Source organism: Clupea harengus, chromosome 5 (assembly GCF_900700415.2).
Source record: "Clupea harengus chromosome 5, Ch_v2.0.2, whole genome shotgun sequence".
NCBI classification, from domain to species: Eukaryota; Metazoa; Chordata; class Actinopteri; order Clupeiformes; family Clupeidae; genus Clupea; species Clupea harengus.
This window is the reverse complement of record NC_045156.1, coordinates 23,623,960-23,642,072: the sequence shown is the minus strand read 5'-3', so window position 1 is coordinate 23,642,072 and position 18,113 is coordinate 23,623,960. Positions and strand designations below refer to the sequence as shown.

General features: G+C 42.5%; 1 protein-coding gene across 2 annotated transcripts in view; it reads right to left on the bottom strand.

Moving 5' to 3' along the window:
- epha8 (eph receptor A8) overlaps positions 1-7,216 on the bottom strand; it is a 52,208-nt gene extending 44,992 nt beyond the window's left edge. For both annotated transcript variants that reach the window (XM_031568214.2, XM_031568215.2), the window contains exon 1: positions 6,679-7,216. In XM_031568214.2, the coding sequence (XP_031424074.1) occupies positions 6,679-6,766 (88 nt within the window). In that variant the 5' untranslated portion in view covers positions 6,767-7,216. The remainder of the gene's footprint in view (positions 1-6,678) is intronic.
- Between the last annotated feature and the right edge of the window lie 10,897 nt (positions 7,217-18,113).

The following is an 18,113-nucleotide window of genomic DNA, read 5'->3' as shown; positions in this document are numbered from 1 at the left end:
GTGTGATCCAAGGTACAAAGGAAGCAACTATTGTATTGCCTCCAATGTGGGCTCTATGTTGTATATTGTTTGGTGCCTGTTGGAATCGACTTCCTAATATAGATCAAGTATTGGATCTTCACACAAAAAGAACCAAAAGTACAGTGCAGTTGCTGATGTAACTCAATGAGTGACCTAAGAAGAGGCGACCAAATGAATGGCTAGAGATGCAGGTTTGGCCATTTTGTTCCCTGTGTACAGAACATTAGTAATGATGAGCACAGCACAGTCTTACACTCCATACAGATTGACAAGGGAAAATAGTGAAATGGGAACATTGGGGAAAATTGCTGTTATTAGATTTTTTTTGCTGCTATTGCTATTATTAGTATTTAATATAAGAGATATGTAAATGTAATATTCTATTCTTCATTCAAATAAAATCACGCAAGCACATTTGCTTCCATATTTCAGTGGATTATTGCATATTTCACTTTTGCAATCAAAGATGAATCCATCATGTTTCAATTTGTATTTCAAAATTGCACTCAAGTGCAAGTCTTAATTTTCCATTTCTGTCATTGTGTTGGCCACAGGCCTATTTTCGTTATTGTCCTTAATACATCTGGGAAAAAGAGAACGTAGTTGGCTGAGAAGGCATGATTTAACCATTCAGCCATCGTGCTTACATTTCATTTATGCTTTAGGGAAATGCATATGGTGTGTACTAAATGAAAATTCCAAATGTCCTTGTCGTTATATACTTCAATATGTGTTTAACAACTTATCATGCCAAAGGAATTCATTTTCGTTTCAAAATTCCCTGATTCCCTGTCACATCTGCATTTCATAGCTTTAGTCTTATGTCTTTTGAGAAGCGTGCTGTGAATGAAAAATGTCAAGAAATAATAAATAAAACTGTCACAATGAGGGCGTACCCAAGTTGACTTTAGTCGTTACTTGATGTCGGAAAAGGCCAAGGGTTGACACCCTTGACAGAGCTTCTTCGGTCAAACCTGTCTTCCCTGACACAGTCTCCACCTCAGCGGTTACAGCTTCTCTGATTAGACCCATTACACTGTGGGTTCTGCCATTTGTAACTTCAAACGGGCCTCCATTCTTTACTAACACTGTGAATACTGATGCAAGAGGATGCAATACATTTTCCACCTTTCCCAATAAAACATTCCCTCTCTTTTTAATGATCTTGGATCTAATTAGGTAGAGAAACTGACTTGAAAAAAAATCTCTCTCTCTCTCTCGATTTTTCCATATATCTCTCACTCAGCCGAGCCTCTGTGCTGTTTGTGTAACGCATTATGAGTGTGTTAGTGCTATTGGTAAAGTAATGACTGTGCATGGCAGATATTAATATCTTTGGGAAAATGTGTTTGCAATGGGAGAGAGGTGAACATCCTGCTTCTCAGCTTTTTGCCACCTTCAGCCCCCCTTAATCATGTTAGGCCTGTGATTTATGTGCAAATTATGGGGGCATAAAATGTATTATTTCCTTATGAAAATGGGAGGAACTATCCATCACGGTGGATCAGACAGAGTCTCCTGATCACTAAATCACAATCAGGGACACAGCTAAAAGCAGCAGAAATGTTGCTGTTGGTGTTAAACGCTGGCAGTAGCTCCCCCAGGAAGGGCACGGTGGACTGAAAATTCTTGGGGTAAAAAAAAGGAAAGAAGAGGCAGAAAAAAGAAGTGAAGATGCTACACTACTAATTAGGGTTCAGGGTCACCTGGAGCTTCAGAATGAGATTAATCAGCCAGAGGGGAAGCCATCACCAGGGTCACATCTATTCCAACGAAAAAAAACTGAAATGGGCCAATAACTTAAGGTCCGACTATGTTAGTGTTAGAACCTGTGCTAATTCTAGTCCTCGTACCTGTAGTTACACTATGACTATGCATCATGTGAAATAGTAGTGCACTGACTATACTGTACTTGTTCTTCCGCATGGTGAATGGGCTGAAAAGAACCCCAATGTTTATTTATTAAGGTATTTATATATTTACTATAGTAAAGTTCTGTGTCAAAGTTTCAAGGCTATACATAGCCGAGAGCAGTGACACCACACCTAGCAAGAGTGTGGCTGGGAAGTTCCCAGCATGCACTACTGGCAAGTCATGGACACTGCCGTCACACACTGCAGAAACAGACCAAGGCTGGCCATACGCACACCTGCAGCTAACACACACACACACACACACAATCATTATTTAATTTATAGCTATTATTTTTATACCTCTTCCTGGTTGTGTAGTTTCATGTGCTATTTCAACAGACAGCGTGGAGGAGGAGCGATGGACCAAGAGGAGAGATTGAACCAACAGCAGGCAGGGCAGAGGGCTCAGAGAAAGGGAGAGGAGGAGGAAGAGGAAGACAGAGGAAGAGCAGAAGCAAGACCAAAGAGCAGAGTGGGCAATTGTGCATAACCCCCTTTTGAACCCTGGGATAGTGGTGCCCAATTACAAAGTGTTTTGGCCACACACACACACACACGAACCCACACATATATGTACATGCACAGCTCACTACGCACAGGAAAACTCAAGAGGACCAGAGATTTTTCGAACGCAGCATCATAATTACTGTTTTTCTCCTGAGGAAGATAAGGATTTGCTCTGGGGTTAGTTATTCTTTCGCTTTTGTCTTTTTTTCCTCTTCTCCCTTTCTCTCCGCCACACACGCGCATGCACACTGTTCTTCAACAGACTGAACAAAGGCAGGAATATCCATATGTGCTGTTAGGCCTCATCAAAACAGCAGTCCCACAGACATGACATGTGTTTCCCAACCCTGCATTATTCATTCCTGTTCTGGTGCTGCTCCTCGCCACTGAGATAAAAACCCAAACGTGCCCATCGCTCCTTATTTATTTATTTGCTCGGGGAGGCATGGGCCAATCTCACCTCGGCACATATTTCTCCAGGAACACTGATCCTAATACAACAGAGCCTACTCAGCACTGAAGCGCTCCACACACTAATGAAGATGTCTTTAAACACAATCAAAAATGTCATTGCCACTGTCCTATACATGCCAAAATATGTGAAACTACAGTCACTGAATTGCTATACCAGTATGTTCTATCTCTTGCTCTCTCTATCTCTCTATCTATCAATTCTTGCACAAAAATAGGCCAAAATATGGCAAAAATCCCCTCCATACATATCAAGAATTTTAAGCAATTAGCTGTTGAGTGATTATCTCAAGATTGAAACAGATAGCAGCACATTTGTCAGTACATCAGACAGAACTGTTAAAGAGATGTGATATTAGCCCTTTGGATGTCCATAGCGGCCACTAATATCCCACACGCAGACACACAAACACACCCACACACGTAAGCAATGAGGTCAAAAACTTTGCTTCAAAAAGCAAATCACAGGCCTTTAGTAACTTTTTTCCCCCAATAACAATAGCTCATCAAAAACACAGTGGCGGGATACATCAGCACATCATGTGAAGCACACAGTTTAGAGGTACTCATTTAGCTCTCGCTGCTACATTCCACAGAACCTCTACAGTGTTCAACTCATACCAATTAGCCTTTGGCAAGTGATGCTATATCTATGATTCAGAAGCATATTGATTACAAATAGGAAAATCTGTATAAAAGAAATAATGAGCATAACTATGAACAGAGACACAGGTGCAAACACAGGGATCAGTATCATACCCATGGTGTAGCTATTCAAACATTTCTCCTTGCTGATCATTCTTGTGCATTCCATGAAAATGACAATCTAAGCTAGCTGCTCACTGATATAAGACAATCTCAAATAGCCTTGTCAGTCAAACTATTCATCAGTTGTTTATCTGCGTCGCCACTTAACTGAGGTAGAGGAGCCATTTGTCTTCTGGTCAGGAGAGCATGTATTTGAGGTGTTTTCTGCTAGGGGTAAAACATGCTTACTACAGAGCCATTAATCAATGAATCCCACCATGTGTTATTTCCCTCTGCCCCTTCTTCATCTCAGGCAAATGGACTCATTGTGTATTCATCTTTCAGCCTGAAAATCAGCATTGAGAAGGGAATCCTTCGTGCTGCAATTCACAGAAGGATACAACTTAGACATCCAAGTCTAAGCTCAGAATGTTTCCAATAGCTGTGAAGCACCACTTTATTAGGTCAATTCAATTTTGCAGCTTTAATCTTTAATTCATGATGACTAATAATGAACCATCATTGGCGCTGCACTGTCCTTTACTGTGCCTGTTGTCCTGTTTTAGTCATTTTGTACTGTCTTGCACTGTTTGTACATGTTAGAAAACATGCACTTTATGTCGTCCTCTGGAGATTGGTGTAGTCTTCTGTGACTCTGTGTAGTCTTCTGTGACTCTGTGTGGTTCTATGTAGAACCATGGTCCTGGAGGAGTGTGGTTTCATCTCATTATGCACTGCATTAGCTGTAAATGGTTCAATATGACAATAAAGCCAGTCTACAGTCTAAACAGCCATACATGAACTTTTGAACTCTTGCAGTGCATAACATTATAGCAACTCCATTCGCTTTGTGATGTCTATGGCTACAAATATAAACACGGTTGCTCAAACCAGAGGCTTAACAATTACTTATCTATTCTTGAAAGATTATGGTTCTGATAACTGAGTGCAAATTATTTTAATGGAATGTTTGGCATGAATGGAATTAAATAATTTAAGAGCCATGAAAAAAATGGAAGGTTAATCAATTGCATCCATTATGTAAACACATTTATTTCTAAATTATTTAGTTACTGTTGTTTTGCATCACCTTAATTTTATGTTTTTATTCTACGATATTTGCTATGATATTTGATCAGTCCATAAATAGACAAATAAGCAGATAAACAAATGCATTAAATTAAGACAGCACCAGAGTTCATGATGCATGGTGGCTTGACACTTTACCTTCAGGTTGCTTTTAAAGACTCAGTGACAACTGAAATAAATGTCTGTTAACATTTCTAAAGGCTGATCCTTCTTTGAGTCATTTGTCATTATGTCAGCACGTGTCAATTTTGATGTGAAGTTGATGTAACAATGTTGCCAAGTAAATAGATTTCTCTTGACAAAAGGTTACATTCTGTCACTTTCAAGGTTGACATGTCTGGGACGTCATCACAATTGCAAAACTGCTCAGTGTATTCTTAAGATTGACATCATGTTTATAATCAGACATATTTCCAAGTTCAAACTGAGTTGAAAGTGCCTTTACTCTACGTCTGTTCAAAATGTCAGGACGGGATAAATAGCCAGTTGCGCCCATGTGTTTACCCATAGTTCCTCCTATCTGCATGTTTGCATCCAGCATGCCTTTTCACTCACATGCTGATTCACACTGGCCTCTCACCCTCTTATTTCCCAGTGTTGCCCTCTCAACTGCCCCTACACAGGGTGCCCACTAATGGCTACTTATCTACATCACCATCTCACCTGCCTATGCACCCGTACTGCCCTCGACCTGCGTCTTTATCTGCACTGCCTACTCGACTGTTTCTTTACCTCTCTACCTTCTGCGTCCTCCAGCCCTTTTACCCGGTGCCCTTTGTAAGCTTTTCATTTCCCTCTCCCACCTCCCCATCTCCGCCCCTGTGTGACTATGTCAGACACAACAGCAGCCAGACCCATCACTCAGACAGCTCAGCCTGGGTCACTCTGTGTCACGGGCTTAAGAGCTCCATGACAAGTCACACGTCCCTGTCACACATGAAGCTTATCTGGGTCTGAAGAGGGGAGAGACAAACATCCTGCACGACTGCAACCGAGGTGAGAAACATTGTCTGTCCTTGCTCACCTGAAGGTAAACAGCACACGGGCTGGTCCCTCGAAGCAGTGGGCTATGAAATGTATTTGTTCTTTGCATTTCACATAACAAATAAGCGGGCCAAGTCATTTTTGCCAAACATACATATTGATGTGCTATTGAGCTCCTTAAACAGAATAACGGTATACATGCTGCCAGCAGCGTCTCATAAGAATGAGAAAAATGACTATCTTCACCATAACAACATATGCATACATGCAATCATATATGTATATATTGACACATCAATAAAACGCATTGCTCTAACACACAGACGGTACAGAAAAAAACACATGAGCAGGACGGCACACAGGTGCTGTTTCCCCTTTGCTTGCCTGTTTCTGTCCTGTGTGTTTTGGGAGAGAGAGAGAGAGAGAGCAGAGGTGGCTGACAGCACGCACGGCACTGGATCGCTTCTCGCCGCCGGAGCAGCTTTGCGTGCAGGCACTCTCAGAGCAGGCAGCCCTCTGCACGCACACACTCTCACACAAGCCCCAGAAGCGTCCCCTGGAGCTCCCGCTGCTCCCGGATGAACTTTAAGACGCACATACACACACACACACACACAGGCACACACACACACACACACACACAAGTGAGCATGTGTCTCTCTGTGGATGGAGACTATACATGCACTCACTCAAACACCCTTTTCCCTCACATCAAAACTGTCTGACCAGATGAACACAGAGCTGGGATTGTTTGACAGCTCCCAAATTCTGAAAGTAAGCTTGTGCATGTGTGTGTTTGTGTGGGTAGGTAACTTGCTCCCAATTTTGCATGCATGGCAATCAAACAAAACCCCTTTGCATTAGTCTCATCCTGTAGGCGTTAGAAAACAAGAAGAAGCCAGCGCTGTGCGTCTGTGGCGGAGCAGGCTCACTCTGAGGCACTTACCTTCATTGCTGTTCGTGTCTCTGGAGCCCTGAACCTGGAGAGATATAGTCCACAGTACGAGCAGCAGCAGCCCCGGATCCGATGCCATCGTGCAAATGTGGACCCGGCGCACAGTGAGGATCTCTCACTCTCTCTCTCTCTCTCTCTCTCTCTCGCTCACGCTCACTCACTCCTTCCCCCCTCTCCCTCTCACTCGCTCCCTCTCTCCCCAGGCTTTCTCTTTGCCAGTGTTGCAGAGTGGTGGTGGCTCGAGCAGGGATTCACAGCACTCCGCGCCGACTTCAGAAACTGCCTGCTGCACTTGGCCACATGCAACACCACCAGGAGTGGCACGGGGGGGGGCGGGACGCGGCTGTCTGTCAGTGCGCCCGCGGCCAATTAGAGCAGGAGAACTCTGGCTCTGCCTCTGAGCAAAGGCACTTTCCAACCACACCTTCTGCCAATACTCCACCCTCTTCTCTTCTCCTCCCCTCTCCATCTCTTTCCCTTCTTCCCTTCTCTCCTTTCACTCGTTATCAGGGTAAATTGAAAATAGGTATCGTACATAAATATCACATATGATAAATCCAACCTAAGGGTCGATGTATTTGAAAAAAATACGTTCCAACATATATAATAACTTTGTGTGGATTCTATGACAAAATCACAACACTATGGCATTTTAACAAGATAAACGTGTGTATACAGACTTATTTTCAAGAATAGATTGAATTTATTGATTGAATTATATTCAGGGAAATTATGCTTAATACCATTATAAAGATTACATAAAGGTCTACACTGATGTACTACTTGTATTTGAACACAGCGGTTTAGATCAAATCTTTCCCATAGATGAAGATTTGTTTTTACTGTAAGGCTACATGTCGTCAGTGCACAATTTCCTGTGTATTTTTTCCACATTTCTCTATCTAGCCTAATATGCTCCTAATATAGGGTAGACGTTTCTGCTGACTTGGTTTCAGGTTATTGCTCGGCGATATCCACTTATTCTCAAAGGGCTTCTTATGGCTTCACTACATTCAGTTTTGTCAGGAATCTCCAAAGAGCGATTGTCTTTTGTCTTATCACACTTCTTCAAGGACAAACAATGCGCGATTGATCCCTCATTTACTTGGCAACTGCTTCAAACAGTGACTTGTTTAGTCAATGCACACTTCAGTAGCATTTTAACATGTTGATAAGAGAAAGGTCGGCCCTGTGTGAAGAGAAAGAAACTGTATGGGCTCATAAGAAGTCATATTTTCTAAATGCTCATAAAAATGTAAATGAATCTTGGCTGAAATCTGCATGAAGTAATTATTATAAAGATTTTTGTTAAACCCTGTCTGTTTACCGAGGCTGACACTTCGGCATGAATTATATGTTTGTAAATTGAATTCCTTCCTATTACAAAGCTAAATAGAATCATTTGTGTCAGTTGAGCCAAGTATGCGAAAGCCTTGATTTAAGGCATTGTGGCATAACTGCTAGCAGCATAGCCAATAAATGTGTCTGAATACTGCAAAAAAAGTGATGTCAATATTTTTTAGTCCCGATAAACTGTAGCAGTTTCATAAAAGAAAACTGCTATCTGCAAAACCCACTATCATTTTGGAATTACCGGCAACAACAGGAAGGATTCGTAAAGCAAACACTTCAGTCACGCACCCAATGAGCAGCTGGTTTTAGAGGCTGCTGAACAATAAAAAAGGGACGATGGAAATGTAATGACGGGAGAGGCGATGAAGAAAAGCACCTCGCGCTCACGCAGGGCTTCCTCTGCTGAGCCGAGGGGCAGCTGGTCGCGGCCAAACACCGAGGGCCAGAGAGAGAGAGAGGAGCGGCCAAAAGAGGGAGAGGGGCTTCTGAGAGCGAGCACACAGGGGAGATTCTGTGTGATGCTAGTCGGCAGTCATGTGCTCCTCTCCCCCCCCAACTGCCACCCACTCCCGCCCCACCCCACCCCACCCCACCCCTTTCCTGTCCCATCCCTGCCAAGCCTGCCCAGTGCCCCGTGGATGTGCCGCACGGAGGCAGAGCGCATGGAGGTAAGCACGGCACCGAGCTCTATGCTAAGAGACTAATGACATGTCTGAGGCATGTTTGGATGCTGCACGAGAGCCGGGACACCGAGACCAGTAACTGTGCCGCATTACTGAGCATGTTTTCATAATGATTTATGGTGGGCTCTTAGTTTCAAACAAAGACTTCATAGACACGATTCCTTACAGCAGAAAGGCCAGATTTCAATAACAGAGTAAGACGCTTTAATACTAAAATTGTAATATATGGGCAGAGAAAAGTTAAATGTTGTAATTCGCTGTAAATTAAAGGAAGGTAATTGGTAGCCTCCAGCAACAACAGATGGAGAAAAAAAGAAAATACCATTGACAGACTTTAATTGATCACTTGGTCTACGACTGTTAGATAGCGTTGCTTATCTCAATTGCTGGAGTGACACCAGATTCTTGAAGTGTCTAATTAATGTCTTTGCATGCTGAAATTACGTTTTCAGATGGTGAGATTTCGTTGAAATAGGAGAGAATCTTTTGAGCCAACAGCCTGTTATATAAAAGTTAGAACTCGGGGAAACCTTGACAAACATGGATTGAGCCTAAGCCCCAGCACACAAGGTCTAGACTTTAGTGCCTTTGAAGAGGATACTTCAGAACTTTCCAGACACATTTCTAGAGCTCCTGACTGTCGTTTCTCTGACTGTTGATTGCGATTGGCTGTTGTGATTTTGAATTGCAAGTTGTTGCCAATGTCGTGCAACACTAAACTCCTTCATTGCATCTCTGGACATATGGCTCAGCAATGGCATAATTTCTTAACACTTTTCCCTGCTTGTAGTAACAGCTTTGGTGTTTTGAAGGAAATAAAAAAGGGCGGGGGTGTGGGGGTGCTTGTGTTTGAATCTGGGAGCTCTTCCCTCGGCTCTTTAGGAGCTAATCCCCGAGAGAAAAGAGCGTGACGTTCAGGGCTTGTACCTCTCTCCTCTGTGCGACTGAAACAGCTAGCGGTGATGACACCTCCTTCACTCCGCTTTTTTTTCTTTTCAAAGTTTTTGTCTGCTCGCGGCTCAAACAAAAACACCGGCATATCTGTTCCGTCTCAGCCTCTTGGTGAGGAGAATGGGATGTGATGCTTTATGGAGAGCTGGTGGGTGTGTGGGAGAGAGAGAGAGGAGAGACGGCTCATAATCAGGACGAGACATATGTCTGCCACAGCTCTTAACATGGAATGCACGGTTCTGCACACTCACACACACACACACACACACACACATACAGACAAACACATATAGACAGACACACACATACACACAGCGAGCGCTCATTATAATCAGGGGTATTTTATCTGTCGGTCTGAATTATACATCTTTGTTTTGAGTGAGCTGTGCTCAGATGTAATTTCCATGGATTCAAACATTATATACAACACAGAGAGGGGAAGTAATCAGGAGAAAAGCTCGGGCAAGGCTTGAAAAATAAAAGGGGCGAGATGGGTGGCAAGTTGTAGAGGACTCATCTATGAACTACTGTGCACACAATTCTACAGTTATCACACAGCCATTACCTGTAGTCACGCATGGCTTTGCTCCCCTCGGCCCTATCATCACTGTCAGACGGCTGAGACATCGCCTGTGCATCCTTGGCTATACGGTAGAGTATGTCCCATTTAGCATTTCAAGTAATAACAGCTTCCTTCCATCTTGCAAAACCTTTCATGTCAAATCGACATTTAGTCTGAGAGGACTGGACCTTTTGATACTTTGAAAAATGTTTCGAGAGGCACAGAGTGGCAGTTGAAAGGTAGAGTCATCATTGCAACTCGAGGTTGTTTGGAAACACTGAAAAACTGCAGATAGGCTCGTTCTCATCAGTCATGTGGTTGGCTTTCATTCCCTTACCCTCCTGGATCCCAGAAGGCCTTGTTTCCCCAATAGGAGCAGTGTGTCGCCACCCAACATGGAGGTGAGCGACTACCCCATAGAGGTGCAGCAGCCCCTGAGGCGGGTAGGGAGACGGAGAGGGACCACACCAAACGACTGCGCTGGGAGTGTATCTGTGCGTGACGGGGGTCAGAAGGAAGCAGTTGGCTGGCAGTAACCTTGAATTACCTGCCTGGCTACCTCTGGGTTGCCATTTTGTGTCTCTGCGTGATGGCAGATGGCAGGGTCACTAGGCAAGAGTCGGCCATTGTGCCTCGGCTATATATAGAGTGGCGATGACACAGTCATTTAGCATAACACGCTTCACTTTATTCACTCGCCCAACATGGTCTGCTGTTCCACTTGTCCATCTACTACACTACTACTACTCTCTCTCTCTCTCTCTCACGCACTCTCTCTTGTTCTCTCTCTCTCTCTATCTCTCACGCACTCTCTGCTGCTCATTTGGATATGATGATGTAATATGATGCAGTAAAAGTGTGTGAAGCAAGAGAAAGTATGTCAACTCATATTGTTGATCCAGAACTATGTCAAGCATTTCTGTATTTATACTTTAATACTACAATCAAATCATTACCATTACAATGATTTTTTAAATTTTCAAACAAAGCCTTGTTTTTCACAAACACTATGCTGTGTAATGAAATCTTGAAACTTGACTTATTTTGATTAGCTTATTTTGACACAGGAATACTGGGAGATGAAAATGTACAAATCAAGCGTGAGCCCTCTCACTGAAGTCTTCTTGCACTGTGCAAGAATACTACCGTCGCCATCGTTTGCCCGTGCAACAGCTTTGTGTTCGCCAATCGGCTTAGATCCACTTGGATTAATTGCCCCCGGCACAGACAAACCTGTGAGTCAGGTGAGCTGGAGTGCGGACGCTGGGGCTGCTCACCGAGACGGGATTTGGCCGCGGGGTTCCGTGCCGTCTGCCGCCGGGTATTTTCCAGATGGATCCGTGGGCAAAGCGAGCGCAGGCAGGAGGAGAGTGTGGGCCCCAGCACCGGGCTCAGGGCTTTAGCGCTGTGAGCGCTCCTCGCCTTTCATCCCCTCCGAGGAGCTCCAGAGGGTTCAGTTTGCAGGCAGGCTGAGGACAGTGCGGACAGGTCAAACACAGTTCAAATAGACGCTGCAGTGGCTGAGGGGGGAAAAGAGCTTGCCAACATGGAACGTGCCAATAAATCACTTTTGCCATGGCAAGATGCCGTTTCTGATGTTTAGGTAATCACATTGTAAAGCCCCACAGTTATTTCAACTGTGACTGGCTTATGGAAGCAGGAGAATCCTCAGAAATCATTTCCTTTTCTCTCCATGGATTGTGGTTATAACTCATTTAACCCTTTAAAATCTTCATACACATATCTACACACACACAGACACATTATTACATATAATGATCTTGTACCTCTTCCAATGAAAACAAATTGTACTTGATTATTTATGAACAACCCCCCATGTTAAACTTGTTCAGACACACATGTGCAAGGACACATAATGACAGCTATGATATGTCTTCATCGTTCATATGATATTCCTTATTACTATGTCATAACAGGTGGTATAAACATTTAATATAAACCAACAACATGACATGTCTCACATAACAGTATTTATTTGTATAGATATTTATAATGACTATGAACTACATTAAGTCCTGTTATGGCAAAGATACTCCCAATAACGGCAGAATATATCTTAATTTATAAACTTGCAGTAATATCTGTTGGAACAGGCAATACCATTTTTCACATCAAGTTGACAGCATGACAATATGTACCTGACAGCACATGGTGCAAGTTGGGTATCAGAGAAGAATCTTGGACCGCTGATGCCAGTTTGGAAACATCATTAATCATGCTCCATACTCCTTCACGCCTAGTATTTAGGATAACATTTGTGTGTATATTGAGCTTGTTGAGAAATGCTTAAGCCATTTTCCTTTCAAGAATTCATTTTCATCTGGTAAAGGGGTAAATATAGCATAGAGACTTAATGTAGAGGCAACCATGAGGGCTGACATGATGGATAAATGTGGATTCATTGAAGTGGCTTGTCTTGATTTAAAAAATCCTATTACCACACTTTTGTCTGCCCCTTATCCAAACGGCATGTTAAAACTAAGTGAACCGTGCACACAGCACAGTTATACATTTAGATGCTTTTAATCGAAGCAATCTGCAACACAGACAAGCTATACATTTTCTCAGAATATGTGCTTCCTATCAAATCTAAAAAAAACAGTGTCTTTGCTTGCTCCAGGCTGGAAAGACCTTCAAATCATACTCCTTCATCTGTGTGTGATATGAACAGTACCTTTTGTACTGATGCCAAGATAACATTAGGCAATTTTCAGCTGAGGATACATGCTCCATGTCTGACATATGGCAGCCTCGTATGTCACTGCACATTTTAGTTCCCCTCCTGGAATCAAAGTCTCTTGGGCTCCTGTGGAATTTAAACCCCCTCTTGGTGTTTCCTTCAGGTAAGCAGAACTGCAAATATAGCAACACCATCCTTGTCAAACAAGGAGAGTGGTCATGCCTGCACGTCCCACACTGTGTTGAGCTTTGCTAACCCTTTCTGACAACTGATAACTTAAATGTAAGTGACATAATATGCACACTGTCATTCATAATTGATTGCCCTGCTCAACATATTGTGGCAGAATGGAATGGTGTTGTATGACATGATTTTGTAGATCCTCTAATGGTGGATCCTCTCCCTAGGAAGCTCCCATCTTGCGGATTGCTGTTGGTATGTGCACCCATTTCCTTGTGACGTAATTGTATCATGTTGCACGTTTTATTTTAGGGAATTGCTGTTAGTATCCGAATAAGCACCTCAGACTGTCCCTTTCTCTGTGCTAATAGATGCTGCCTGATCGGAATGTAGCCTATTCTGGCACTAGTTTTATTCTTTTTGTTGTCATCTGTGCTTTTAATCTGACATTTTATCATGCATCACTGGAATCGTAGGCCTGGATTGGTGTTTGGCAGCTTGACTGGGTTACTACAGCTGCTACTCTGGCTCACACTGCAAGAACGCCGCTGCTTTGCCTATAGTTGGCTTTGCCTATACCTGGCTTTGCTTCTAGCTGCCTTTGCCTCTGATTGTTTTGTCCATTCATTACTGTTTTTTCCTTCGTTGTGTTAGTTGCCTACTATTTCTGCTAGCTAGCGGACAGTGCTGACATAACCGCCACTAACATTGTTAGCAATGTCAATAGCAAAAGAATACAAACAATAATAAAATAGGCGGGCTAGAGGCTGGGGAAAGGGAGGGAAAAGCCACACACATCCACACACAATGGTCAAGACGAATGGGTCAATGTCTTACAACACAACCACTTGCCACAATATGCAATGTATCATGATAAGTCATGATTCCTGTTCTCTCCAATTACTTCTATTTCTAAAATAAGCTTGTACCACATGGTATAATACTTTTCAGAGGAACATTGTTAGCTAAATGTGACAAAAACAGAATAATAAGACAAAGTAAAAGAAATGGTCCTAGATGTCCAAAGTCTGGCCTGAACAATATATAATATTCATGAACTGTTCCATCTTTAGCTTGACTGGCCATTTTGCTAACTGTGACAATATGCGTCAAAGACTACCATTCATTCTGAGAGTTGTTTTTGGGGTAGTCTGGCTGTGTCTCGTTGCTTTTCTATTATTAATAGATGGTAGCGAGAGGTTGTGTATGCAGAGGGTATGGTCCGCTAGTAGCTTGATTGGATCAAATCAAGGGTGGATAAACTCTTTGCCTCATCTCTCTCTCTCTCTCTCTCTCTCTCTCTCTCTCTCTCTCTCTCTCTCTCTCTCTGTTGTTTTTTTGGAGATGGTGAAAGATTGCCTTATCTCCAGTAAAGTAGAAGATGCCTCCTTGCGTGAAAGTGCCAAGCCTGAAGACTCAGAGCAGTTGATGAATGAGCTCTTTTTCCTCATCTATTTTGTAAATGCACTCTTGGTTCTGCTCAGAAAGGCTCTGCAGTTGACTGAGATCTCAGCCATCTGTAAATATTTTTAAAATGGTCTTAAAGATGCAACATGTGCATCTCACCCTATTGGTGTCTTGTTGTATGTGGCGTGTTAAAATAGCTTGTTAGTTTTTTTTTTTTTAACTGTACCATTATTAGAAATGCACATATTCTACATATAAACGCAATATTCTATAGAAATGTATGGAAGTGTATTTACAGTATGTGCATAGAAAAACTACTAAGAATGACATACACTATGTATGCTATGCATACAAAATGTATGTCATATTATTTAATGTTATATTATATTCTTAAGTGTATTTTACCCAGACTAAAATTCACAAAAATTATTTTCATTCCAAATAGACTGTGCTCAAAGTGTGAACAGCTCAGTGTAACAGTCTGTGTCGGTAGAGTTCAACCCTACATGCATCCTTCACAGTCTATTCTTGACATTCAGAAATCTCAGATAAAGTGTTAAAAGGCAATTCCATGATACAGTCTCTCATAGTCTGTCTCCCATTAATTCCCATTAGACTCTGTCTGGACTATTATATAACATCGCCCATATAATATATTTATCAAAGTAACCTTGGCCATCATAATTGCCCATCCTTTCTCAAAGAGCGTCACACTGACGATCTGGTGAACTTTAGTGAGGTGACATTTTTTCTAACTCCTTATTTAATAACTGCACTAGAAGTCTGCAGTATTTCTGCTGGAAAATAGCATCTGTGAATCATCTTGTCATTAAACAGTCTCTTTGTCTATGGTTTATGTAAATCAATTTTTCCTTTTCTTTCCTCACTTCCATATCAGTGGGGAGGAAAGAAAGTACCATGGCAGCCCAAAGAGAATTTTTAGCAGGCACTTTTGAGGGCACCTCGTTACACTCAGAGTGATTCTCCCACTGCAGAGATCGTGAGAGGATCTTAAACCCGTGGGCTCGTCAATACTGAGGTCAGGGTGATTAAGCAGGCCAGGAGGAATGATGTTTTTGTTTTGCCAAACAGGAGCAATTAAGAACTCATTTCCAGTCTGAGGAGCATCAGTGTCACTCTGAGGTGCTAGTTGCTACTTTGAGCAATCTAAATATTTTGCCACTGATTTTATAATTACGCTGTTTTTTTGTGCTGCTTGTTTACACCAGAAGATTAATGACGATAAGCACCTTCAGAAGTGCTGAGTATATTTTTCATGGACAGGGATTCTGTGGGTAGGAAATCGTTTGGTGCCCGAAGAGTGAGAATCTGAAATTGTGGATGCTCCTTAATAGTATTCCATAATCGTTCCATTTTGCGATGATGTGTTATGTTGCAACATAATTACCATTACCATTACATGTCATGTCTACTTATCACTGTTTACTTATCACATTTACATCACAGTTTTCAATTAATATAATGTCCAACAGGTATCAGGATACTAAAACTATCTTTCTAACTAACTTTCACACATTTGCATTGGTTAATTATGTTCGATTTAGGCGTTTTCATAACTTCACATAATATTACATCTCAACAAACTAATGCAAATTAGTTTGCATAGCACCAGACTAGTGCCATCGAGGTGGCCCCTGGCCTTTTGTCTATGTTGATGAGCCATTAGACATGTTTCCTGGCTTTTGTGTGTCTTGAAGCCAGAAACGTTAGGTTGCCTTTGTCTTCAGCCATGACAAGATGGCTCAAGCCAAAAGGTTATTAGCATTTATATGGCCATACCTGGTATGACCATATATGGCCTTTGGTCAAGCTAGAATTCCCCTTTGACCTCCAGACACACCCATTCATTCCCCTACACACATATGTTAATTCTACAATATAAAATGTCTGTACTTTCTGTAATGTATGAAAGGAAGAAGCAAGAAGACCAACCCGTGAACAGCAGACGTGCCTAGTGCATGCTCGTGTTGTGTCGCGGTGACCGTGGCTAGTGGCTGAATAAAACACATTCTTTCGCTAAGCCATCTTCTACAAGTCTGTTATTCTGAAGAAGCTAACTTGAACCAAGCGTGGGCCTTCGACGATTTCGCCGGAGAACAGCGCAATCTTTCAATTATAAGTTACCCTCTTGTTCTTTTGCCTCTTGAGGCTCCACACTGACACAGTTACTGTCATTGATTTTCTTCAAAAATACATTCTATGAAGTCATTTTCAATAAGCTGGAGTAGCATTACTATGTAGTTGTGTTATGAGTCATCGCTGAGATGACATAGGTCAATTCAGTAACATAAGTGGTCAGTGTTGTAGCTGGATAGTGCAACATGTCGAGTGGCAGGCAGAGTATGGAAGACACAGAGCTTCATTAGGGTATCCTCAGCAAGCTGACAGCAGCAAAACTGTGAATCTCTGACATCTTTCTTTAAAAAAAGAAAGACTTGCTTTTTGCTGAGGTATTTTGGGACAGCGGGGGGATGATATGGGGGTGGAGTGGGAGGAGAGACAGAGAATGGAGCAGGAACAGGAGGGGGGGGGGGTGGAGGGGTAAAGACTGTCACCGCACAGCACAGCTTTTTTGTCACTTTCAAAAGCGTCCCTGTAAGGGAGCCGATGGAGTGCGTGGTGGGAGAATGGGTTGAGCGAGAGTTCACCGAGACATTCTCTCAAAGCCGGATCCAGAAGCTCGGATTGGCGTTGCAGCCTCCTCCTTCAGCTCCCGCCTCGCTGATGTCACACTCTCATCTCACCCAGACTAATCTTTGTCTGCCAGCAGAACAGCACTTATTTTTATTTAGGTGTATTAACTGTTACTTATTTATTCCCTTATTCATTCAATGTTAGAAAAAAATTCTAATTCTCCGAGAATTATGCTTAGGGAAAATAAGACTGGAAGCAAAATCCCATTTGCAACCAATTAAAAGCTTCTTTTGGTGTATGGAGAACACATTTGTGTTTGCTATAAACGTCCATGGGGTGTAGGCCCTCAGTGTGACTCATACTGGTAGGAAAACTATTTCACATTGAATTTGTCAGTGCTGACGTGCTACTGCCCTAGAATCCAGTGAGAGTGTAGTCTCAAAAATGGCACTGACATAACAAGTGAAAAAGGAATTCAACTTTACCCTTCAGAGATCGTTGCCGGTTGAGCCAAAACAACACTCAGACAGCCAAATGCTGGCTTGAGGGGCTGTCAGTGGACTTGTCACACGGACGGCACACGTCATCCAAAAATGCAAAGCAATCCGTTTCAGTGAAGTGCCATCACTGCCTTTCCACTCAGTTTTTCAACACCTTTTGCAGGGTTGTTTATTTTAAACCTACAGTGTCATTCCAGTGCTGCAAAAAAGCCTCACTTAGGCTACGTCCACACGGAGCCTGGATTGCCTGAATCCGGAAACATTTTTGGATCTGGTACCTTTTTTTATCGCATCCACACAGAGCCGTGTCAAGAAAAATCTGCGTACACACGGAAATGCTGGAGCGGAACAGTGGTTGAATCCGCTATAAAGACATCATGGAGCATGCGCATAAAGTGACAGAAGACAAAAGTCGAGATCCAACTAGCAATCTT